Below are 10,000 nucleotides of genomic sequence, written 5' to 3'. Positions count from 1 at the left end.
CCCCGTCCCCGTCCCCGTCCCCGTCCCCGTCCCCGTCCCCGTCCCCGTCCCCGTCCCCGTCCCCGTCACCGTCCCCGACACCGTCCCCGACACCGTCCCCGTCCCCGACACCGTCCCCGTCCCCGTCCCCGTCCCCGTCCCCGTCCCCGTCCCCGTCCCCGTCCCCGACACCGTCCCCGTCCCCGTCCCCGTCCCCGACACCGTCCCCGTCCCCGTCCCCGTCCCCGACACCGTCCCCGTCCCCGACACCGTCCCCGACACCGTCCCCGACACCGTCCCCGACACCGTCCCCGACACCGTCCCCGTCCCCGACACCGTCCCCGTCCCCGTCCCCGTCCCCGTCCCCGACACCGTCCCCGTCCCCGACACCGTCCCCGACACCGTCCCCGTCCCCGTCCCCGTCCCCGTCCCCGTCCCCGTCCCCGACACCGTCCCCGTCCCCGTCCCCGTCCCCGACACCGTCCCCGTCCCCGTCCCCGACACCGTCCCCGTCCCCGTCCCCGTCCCCGACACCGTCCCCGTCCCCGTCCCCGTCCCCGACACCGTCCCCGACACCGTCCCCGTCCCCGTCCCCGTCCCCGTCCCCGTCCCCGACACCGTCCCCGTCCCCGTCCCCGTCCCCGTCCCCGACACCGTCCCCGTCCCCGACACCGTCCCCGACACCGTCCCCGTCCCCGTCCCCGTCCCCGTCCCCGTCCCCGTCCCCGTCCCCGTCCCCGACACCGACACCGTCCCCGACACCGTCCCCTCCACTCCCCTCCCCGTCCCCGTCCCCGTCCCCGTCCCCGTCCCCGACACCGTCCCCGACACCGTCCCCGTCCCCGACACCGTCCCCGACACCGTCCCCGTCCCCGTCCCCGTCCCCGTCCCCGACACCGTCCCCGACACCGTCCCCGACACCGTCCCCGTCCCCGTCCCCGACACCGTCCCCGTCCCCGTCCCCGTCCCCGTCCCCGTCCCCGTCCCCGTCCCCGACACCGTCCCCGACACCGTCCCCGTCCCCGACACCGTCCCCGACACCGTCCCCGTCCCCGTCCCCGTCCCCGACACCGACACCGTCCCCGACCCCGTCCCCGACACCGTCCCCGACACCGTCCCCGACACCGTCCCCGTCCCCGTCCCCGTCCCCGTCCCCGTCCCCGACACCGTCCCCGTCCCCGACACCGTCCCCAACACCGTCCCCGTCCCCGTCCCCGACACCGTCCCCGACACCGTCCCCGTCCCCGACACCGTCCCCGACACCGTCCCCGTCCCCGTCCCCGTCCCCGTCCCCGTCCCCGTCCCCGACACCGTCCCCGACACCGTCCCCGTCCCCGACACCGTCCCCGTCCCCGTCCCCGACACCGTCCCCGACACCGTCCCCGACACCGTCCCCGACACCGTCCCCGACACCGTCCCCGTCCCCGACACCGTCCCCGTCCCCGACACCGTCCCCGACACCGTCCCCGTCCCCGTCCCCGACACCGTCCCCGTCCCCGTCCCCGACACCGTCCCCGTCCCCGTCCCCGTCCCCGTCCCCGTCCCCGTCCCCGACACCGTCCCCCGTCCCCGTCCCCGTCCCCGACACCGTCCCCGTCCCCGACACCGTCCCCGTCCCCGACACCGTCCCCGTCCCCGACACCGTCCCCGTCCCCGTCCCCGTCCCCGACACCGTCCCCGTCCCCGTCCCCGTCCCCGTCCCCGACACCGTCCCCGTCCCCGTCCCCGACACCGTCCCCGACACCGTCCCCGTCCCCGACACCGTCCCCGTCCCCGTCCCCGTCCCCGTCCCCGACACCGTCCCCGACACCGTCCCCGACACCGTCCCCGTCCCCGTCCCCGTCCCCGTCCCCGACACCGTCCCCGACACCGTCCCCGTCCCCGACACCGTCCCCGTCCCCGTCCCCGTCCCCGTCCCCGACACCGTCCCCGTCCCCGTCCCCGACACCGTCCCCGTCCCCGACACCGTCCCCGTCCCCGACACCGTCCCCGTCCCCGTCCCCGTCCCCGTCCCCGTCCCCGTCCCCGTCCCCGTCCCCGTCCCCGTCCCCGACACCGTCCCCGTCCCCGACACCGTCCCCGTCCCCGTCCCCGTCCCCGTCCCCGTCCCCGTCCCCGTCCCCGTCCCCGTCCCCGACACCGTCCCCGTCCCCGTCCCCGTCCCCGTCCCCGACACCGTCCCCGTCCCCGTCCCCGTCCCCGACACCGTCCCCGTCCCCGTCCCCGTCCCCGTCCCCGACACCGTCCCCGTCCCCGACACCGTCCCCGACACCGTCCCCGACACCGTCCCCGACACCGTCCCCGACACCGTCCCCGTCCCCGACACCGTCCCCGACACCGTCCCCGTCCCCGTCCCCGTCCCCGACACCGTCCCCGACACCGTCCCCGACACCGTCCCCGACACCGTCCCCGTCCCCGACACCGTCCCCGTCCCCGTCCCCGACACCGTCCCCGACACCGTCCCCGTCCCCGTCCCCGTCCCCGACACCGTCCCCGACACCGTCCCCGACACCGTCCCCGACACCGTCCCCGTCCCCGACACCGTCCCCGTCCCCGTCCCCGACACCGTCCCCGTCCCCGACACCGTCCCCGTCCCCGACACCGTCCCCGACACCGTCCCCGACACCGTCCCCGACACCGTCCCCGTCCCCGACACCGTCCCCGACACCGTCCCCGACACCGTCCCCGACACCGTCCCCGTCCCCGACACCGTCCCCGTCCCCGTCCCCGTCCCCGTCCCCGTCCCCGACACCGTCCCCGTCCCCGACACCGTCCCCGACACCGTCCCCGACACCGTCCCCGTCCCCGACACCGTCCCCGTCCCCGACACCGTCCCCGTCCCCGTCCCCGTCCCCGACACCGTCCCCGTCCCCGTCCCCGACACCGTCCCCGACACCGTCCCCGACACCGTCCCCGTCCCCGTCCCCGACACCGTCCCCGTCCCCGTCCCCGTCCCCGTCCCCGTCCCCGACACCGTCCCCGTCCCCGACACCGTCCCCGTCCCCGACACCGTCCCCGTCCCCGACACCGTCCCCGACCCCGTCCCCGTCCCCGTCCCCGACACCGTCCCCGACACCGTCCCCCGACACCGTCCCCGACACCGTCCCCGACACCGTCCCCGTCCCCGACACCGTCCCCGTCCCCGTCCCCGACACCGTCCCCGTCCCCGTCCCCGTCCCCGACACCGTCCCCGACACCGTCCCCGTCCCCGTCCCCGTCCCCGACACCGTCCCCGACACCGTCCCCGTCCCCGACACCGTCCCCGTCCCCGTCCCCGTCCCCGTCCCCGACACCGTCCCCGTCCCCGTCCCCGTCCCCCGACACCGTCCCCGTCCCCGTCCCCGTCCCCGACACCGTCCCCGTCCCCGTCCCCGACACCGTCCCCGTCCCCGTCCCCGACACCGTCCCCGTCCCCGACACCGTCCCCGTCCCCGACACCGTCCCCGTCCCCGACACCGTCCCCGTCCCCGACACCGTCCCCGACACCGTCCCCGTCCCCGTCCCCGACACCGTCCCCGTCCCCCGACACCGTCCCCGTCCCCGACACCGTCCCCGTCCCCGTCCCCGACACCGTCCCCGTCCCCGTCCCCGACACCGTCCCCGACACCGTCCCCGTCCCCGACACCGTCCCCGTCCCCGACACCGTCCCCGACACCGTCCCCGACACCGTCCCCGTCCCCGACACCGTCCCCGACACCGTCCCCGTCCCCGTCCCCGACACCGTCCCCGACACCGTCCCCGACACCGTCCCCGACACCGTCCCCGTCCCCGACACCGTCCCCGACACCGTCCCCGACCCCGTCCCCGTCCCCGTCCCCGTCCCCGTCCCCGACACCGTCCCCGTCCCCGTCCCCGTCCCCGACACCGTCCCCGACACCGTCCCCGTCCCCGTCCCCGTCCCCGTCCCCGTCCCCGTCCCCGACACCGTCCCCGACACCGTCCCCGTCCCCGTCCCCGACACCGTCCCCGTCCCCGTCCCCGTCCCCGACACCGTCCCCCGACACCGTCCCCGTCCCCGACACCGTCCCCGTCCCCGTCCCCGTCCCCGTCCCCGTCCCCGTCCCCGACACCGTCCCCGTCCCCGACACCGTCCCCGACACCGTCCCCGTCCCCGTCCCCGACACCGTCCCCGACACCGTCCCCGTCCCCGTCCCCGTCCCCGTCCCCGTCCCCGTCCCCGTCCCCGACACCGTCCCCGTCCCCGTCCCCGTCCCCGTCCCCGTCCCCGACACCGTCCCCGACACCGTCCCCGTCCCCGACACCGTCCCCGACACCGTCCCCGTCCCCGACACCGTCCCCGTCCCCGTCCCCGACACCGTCCCCGACACCGTCCCCGTCCCCGACACCGTCCCCGACACCGTCCCCGTCCCCGACACCGTCCCCGTCCCCGACACCGTCCCCGTCCCCGTCCCCGACACCGTCCCCGACACCGTCCCCGTCCCCGACACCGTCCCCGTCCCCGTCCCCGTCCCCGTCCCCGTCCCCGACACCGTCCCCGACACCGTCCCCGTCCCCGACACCGTCCCCGTCCCCGTCCCCGTCCCCGTCCCCGACACCGTCCCCGTCCCCGACACCGTCCCCGACACCGTCCCCGTCCCCGACACCGTCCCCGTCCCCGACACCGTCCCCGTCCCCGTCCCCGTCCCCGTCCCCGACACCGTCCCCGTCCCCGACACCGTCCCCGACACCGTCCCCGTCCCCGACACCGTCCCCCGTCCCCGTCCCCGTCCCCGACACCGTCCCCGACACCGTCCCCGTCCCCGACACCGTCCCCGACACCGTCCCCGTCCCCGACACCGTCCCCGTCCCCGTCCCCGTCCCCGTCCCCGTCCCCGTCCCCGACACCGTCCCCGTCCCCGTCCCCGACACCGTCCCCGACACCGTCCCCGTCCCCGTCCCCGTCCCCGTCCCCGACACCGTCCCCGACACCGTCCCCGTCCCCGACACCGTCCCCGTCCCCGTCCCCGTCCCCGTCCCCGTCCCCGACACCGTCCCCGTCCCCGTCCCCGTCCCCGACACCGTCCCCGTCCCCGTCCCCGACACCGTCCCCGTCCCCGTCCCCGACACCGTCCCCGTCCCCGACACCGTCCCCGACACCGTCCCCGTCCCCGTCCCCGTCCCCGTCCCCGACACCGTCCCCGTCCCCGTCCCCGACACCGTCCCCGACACCGTCCCCGTCCCCGTCCCCGTCCCCGTCCCCGTCCCCGTCCCCGTCCCCGACCCCGTCCCCGTCCCCGTCCCCGACACCGTCCCCGACACCGTCCCCGACACCGTCCCCGACACCGTCCCCGTCCCCGACACCGTCCCCGTCCCCGTCCCCGACACCGTCCCCGTCCCCGTCCCCGTCCCCGACACCGTCCCCGACACCGTCCCCGACACCGTCCCCGTCCCCGTCCCCGTCCCCGTCCCCGTCCCCGTCCCCGACACCGTCCCCGTCCCCGACCCCGACACCGTCCCCGACACCGTCCCCGTCCCCGTCCCCGTCCCCGACACCGTCCCCGACACCGTCCCCGTCCCCGACACCGTCCCCGTCCCCGTCCCCGTCCCCGACACCGTCCCCGTCCCCGTCCCCGTCCCCGTCCCCGTCCCCGACACCGTCCCCGTCCCCGTCCCCGTCCCCGTCCCCGACACCGTCCCCGTCCCCGACACCGTCCCCGTCCCCGACACCGTCCCCGTCCCCGACACCGTCCCCGTCCCCGACACCGTCCCCGTCCCCGACACCGTCCCCGTCCCCGTCCCCGTCCCCGACACCGTCCCCGTCCCCGTCCCCGTCCCCGTCCCCGTCCCCGTCCCCGTCCCCGTCCCCGACACCGTCCCCGTCCCCGTCCCCGACACCGTCCCCGTCCCCCGACACCGTCCCCGTCCCCGACACCGTCCCCGACACCGTCCCCGACACCGTCCCCGACCCCGTCCCCGTCCCCGTCCCCGTCCCCGTCCCCGACACCGTCCCCGTCCCCGTCCCCGTCCCCGTCCCCGACACCGTCCCCGACACCGTCCCCGTCCCCGTCCCCGACACCGTCCCCGACACCGTCCCCGTCCCCGTCCCCGTCCCCGACACCGTCCCCGACACCGTCCCCCGACACCGTCCCCGTCCCCGACACCGTCCCCGTCCCCGACACCGTCCCCGTCCCCGTCCCCGTCCCCGACACCGTCCCCGACACCGTCCCCGTCCCCGACACCGTCCCCGTCCCCGTCCCCGTCCCCGTCCCCGACACCGTCCCCGACACCGTCCCCGACACCGTCCCCGACACCGTCCCCGACACCGTCCCCGACACCGTCCCCGTCCCCGACACCGTCCCCGTCCCCGTCCCCGTCCCCGACACCGTCCCCGTCCCCGTCCCCGTCCCCGACACCGTCCCCGACACCGTCCCCGACACCGTCCCCGACACCGTCCCCGTCCCCGACACCGTCCCCGTCCCCGTCCCCGACACCGTCCCCGTCCCCGTCCCCGTCCCCGACACCGTCCCCCGACACCGTCCCCGACACCGTCCCCGTCCCCGTCCCCGTCCCCGTCCCCGTCCCCGACACCGTCCCCGACACCGTCCCCGACACCGTCCCCGACACCGTCCCCGACACCGTCCCCGTCCCCGACACCGTCCCCGTCCCCGTCCCCGTCCCCGTCCCCGTCCCCGACACCGTCCCCGTCCCCGACACCGTCCCCGTCCCCGTCCCCGTCCCCGTCCCCGACACCGTCCCCGTCCCCGACACCGTCCCCGACACCGTCCCCGTCCCCGTCCCCGACACCGTCCCCGTCCCCGACACCGTCCCCGACACCGTCCCCCGACACCGTCCCCGTCCCCGACACCGTCCCCGACACCGTCCCCGTCCCCGTCCCCGTCCCCGACACCGTCCCCGTCCCCGTCCCCGTCCCCGACACCGTCCCCGTCCCCGTCACCGTCCCCGTCCCCGACACCGTCCCCGTCCCCGTCCCCGACACCGTCCCCGACACCGTCCCCGTCCCCGTCCCCGACACCGTCCCCGACACTGTCCCCGTCCCCGACACCGTCCCCGACACCGTCCCCGTCCCCGTCCCCGACACCGTCCCCGACACCGTCCCCGACACCGTCCCCGTCCCCGACACCGTCCCCGTCCCCGTCCCCGTCCCCGTCCCCGACACCGTCCCCGACACCGTCCCCGTCCCCGTCCCCGTCCCCGTCCCCGACACCGTCCCCGTCCCCGTCCCCGACACCGTCCCCGTCCCCGACACCGTCCCCGTCCCCGTCCCCGTCCCCGACACCGTCCCCGTCCCCGTCCCCGTCCCCGTCCCCGTCCCCGACACCGTCCCCGACACCGTCCCCGTCCCCGACACCGTCCCCGTCCCCGACACCGTCCCCGTCCCCGTCCCCGTCCCCGTCCCCGTCCCCCGACACCGTCCCCGACACCGTCCCCGTCCCCGACACCGTCCCCGTCCCCGACACCGTCCCCGTCCCCGTCCCCGTCCCCGTCCCCGTCCCCGTCCCCGACACCGTCCCCCGACACCGTCCCCGACACCGTCCCCGTCCCCGTCCCCGTCCCCGTCCCCGACACCGTCCCCGTCCCCGTCCCCGTCCCCGACACCGTCCCCGTCCCCGTCCCCGACACCGTCCCCGTCCCCGTCCCCGACACCGTCCCCGACACCGTCCCCGTCCCCGACACCGTCCCCGTCCCCGTCCCCGTCCCCGACACCGTCCCCGTCCCCGTCCCCGTCCCCGACACCGTCCCCGTCCCCGACACCGTCCCCGTCCCCGACACCGTCCCCGTCCCCGTCCCCGTCCCCGACACCGTCCCCGTCCCCGTCCCCGTCCCCGACACCGTCCCCGACACCGTCCCCGTCCCCGTCCCCGTCCCCGACACCGTCCCCGACACCGTCCCCGACACCGTCCCCGACACCGTCCCCGACACCGTCCCCGACACCGTCCCCGTCCCCGTCCCCGTCCCCGTCCCCGTCCCCGTCCCCGACACCGTCCCCGTCCCCGACACCGTCCCCGTCCCCGTCCCCGTCCCCGACACCGTCCCCGTCCCCGACACCGTCCCCGACACCGTCCCCGTCCCCGTCCCCGACACCGTCCCCGACACCGTCCCCGACACCGTCCCCGTCCCCGACACCGTCCCCGACACCGTCCCCGTCCCCGACACCGTCCCCGTCCCCGACACCGTCCCCGTCCCCGTCCCCGTCCCCGACACCGTCCCCGTCCCCGTCCCCGTCCCCGACACCGTCCCCGTCCCCGTCCCCGTCCCCGTCCCCGTCCCCGTCCCCGACACCGTCCCCGTCCCCGTCCCCGTCCCCGACACCGTCCCCGTCCCCGACACCGTCCCCGACACCGTCCCCGTCCCCGACACCGTCCCCGACACCGTCCCCGTCCCCGTCCCCGTCCCCGTCCCCGTCCCCGTCCCCGTCCCCGTCCCCGACACCGTCCCCGACACCGTCCCCGTCCCCGACACCGTCCCCGTCCCCGACACCGTCCCCGACACCGTCCCCGTCCCCGTCCCCGTCCCCGACACCGTCCCCGTCCCCGTCCCCGTCCCCGTCCCCGTCCCCGTCCCCGACACCGTCCCCGACACCGTCCCCGTCCCCGACACCGTCCCCGTCCCCGTCCCCGTCCCCGACACCGTCCCCGACACCGTCCCCGTCCCCGACACCGTCCCCGACACCGTCCCCGTCCCCGTCCCCGACACCGTCCCCGACACCGTCCCCGTCCCCGTCCCCGTCCCCGTCCCCGTCCCCGTCCCCGTCCCCGTCCCCGACACCGTCCCCGTCCCCGACACCGTCCCCGACACCGTCCCCGTCCCCGTCCCCGACACCGTCCCCGTCCCCGTCCCCGTCCCCGTCCCCGTCCCCGACACCGTCCCCGTCCCCGTCCCCGACACCGTCCCCGTCCCCGTCCCCGTCCCCGACACCGTCCCCGACACCGTCCCCGTCCCCGACACCGTCCCCGACACCGTCCCCGTCCCCGTCCCCGTCCCCGACACCGTCCCCGACACCGTCCCCGTCCCCGACCCCGTCCCCGTCCCCGTCCCCGTCCCCGTCCCCGACACCGTCCCCGTCCCCGTCCCCGTCCCCGACACCGTCCCCGTCCCCGTCCCCGACACCGTCCCCGACACCGTCCCCGTCCCCGTCCCCGACACCGTCCCCGACACCGTCCCCGTCCCCGTCCCCGTCCCCGTCCCCGTCCCCGTCCCCGTCCCCGTCCCCGTCCCCGACACCGTCCCCGTCCCCGTCCCCGTCCCCGTCCCCGACACCGTCCCCGACACCGTCCCCGTCCCCGTCCCCGTCCCCGTCCCCGTCCCCGACACCGTCCCCGTCCCCGTCCCCGTCCCCGTCCCCGTCCCCGTCCCCGACACCGTCCCCGACACCGTCCCCGTCCCCGTCCCCGTCCCCGACACCGTCCCCGTCCCCGTCCCCGTCCCCGACACCGTCCCCGACACCGTCCCCGTCCCCGTCCCCGTCCCCGACACCGTCCCCGTCCCCGACACCGTCCCCGTCCCCGTCCCCGTCCCCGTCCCCGTCCCCGTCCCCGACACCGTCCCTGTCCCCGACACCGTCCCCGTCCCCGTCCCCGACACCGTCCCCGTCCCCGTCCCCGTCCCCGTCCCCGTCCCCGTCCCCGACACCGTCCCCGACACCGTCCCCGTCCCCGACACCGTCCCCGTCCCCGTCCCCGTCCCCGACACCGTCCCCGTCCCCGTCCCCGTCCCCGACACCGTCCCCGTCCCCGTCCCCGTCCCCGTCCCCGACACCGTCCCCGTCCCCGTCCCCGTCCCCGTCCCCGACACCGTCCCCGTCCCCGACACCGTCCCCGTCCCCGTCCCCGACACCGTCCCCGACCCCCGACCCCTGACCTGAGGTAGAGGGCACAGGTCGTCTGACCCAGGACGTAGTCCGGGACCACGTCGCCGAATTCCCACGGAACGTTCCGGATAAACTTCAGGATGGGGTTACCCCGCTGTGTACAGACAGAGAGATTACACAGGGACAGGCGGCCATTCGGCCCCTCCAGCCCGTTACACACAGGGACAGGCGGCCATTCGGCCCCTCCCTCCT

General features: G+C 78.5%; 1 protein-coding gene across 1 annotated transcript in view; it reads right to left on the bottom strand.

Annotated features, from left to right (window-relative positions):
* ercc1 (excision repair cross-complementation group 1) overlaps positions 1–9,902 on the bottom strand; it is a gene marked incomplete at its 5' end in the record, with an annotated part of 19,049 nt that extends 9,147 nt beyond the window's left edge. Inside the window, one exon of the mRNA XM_060823532.1 lies at positions 9,799–9,902. Coding sequence (XP_060679515.1) covers positions 9,799–9,902 — 104 coding nt within the window. The remainder of the gene's footprint in view (positions 1–9,798) is intronic.
* Between the last annotated feature and the right edge of the window lie 98 nt (positions 9,903–10,000).

The sequence above is a fragment of the Hemiscyllium ocellatum genome, unplaced genomic scaffold (assembly GCF_020745735.1).
Source record: "Hemiscyllium ocellatum isolate sHemOce1 unplaced genomic scaffold, sHemOce1.pat.X.cur. scaffold_864_pat_ctg1, whole genome shotgun sequence".
NCBI lineage: Eukaryota > Metazoa > Chordata > Chondrichthyes > Orectolobiformes > Hemiscylliidae > Hemiscyllium > Hemiscyllium ocellatum.
Note: the sequence above shows the minus strand (reverse complement) of the source record. Positions and strands in the feature narration are given on the sequence as shown.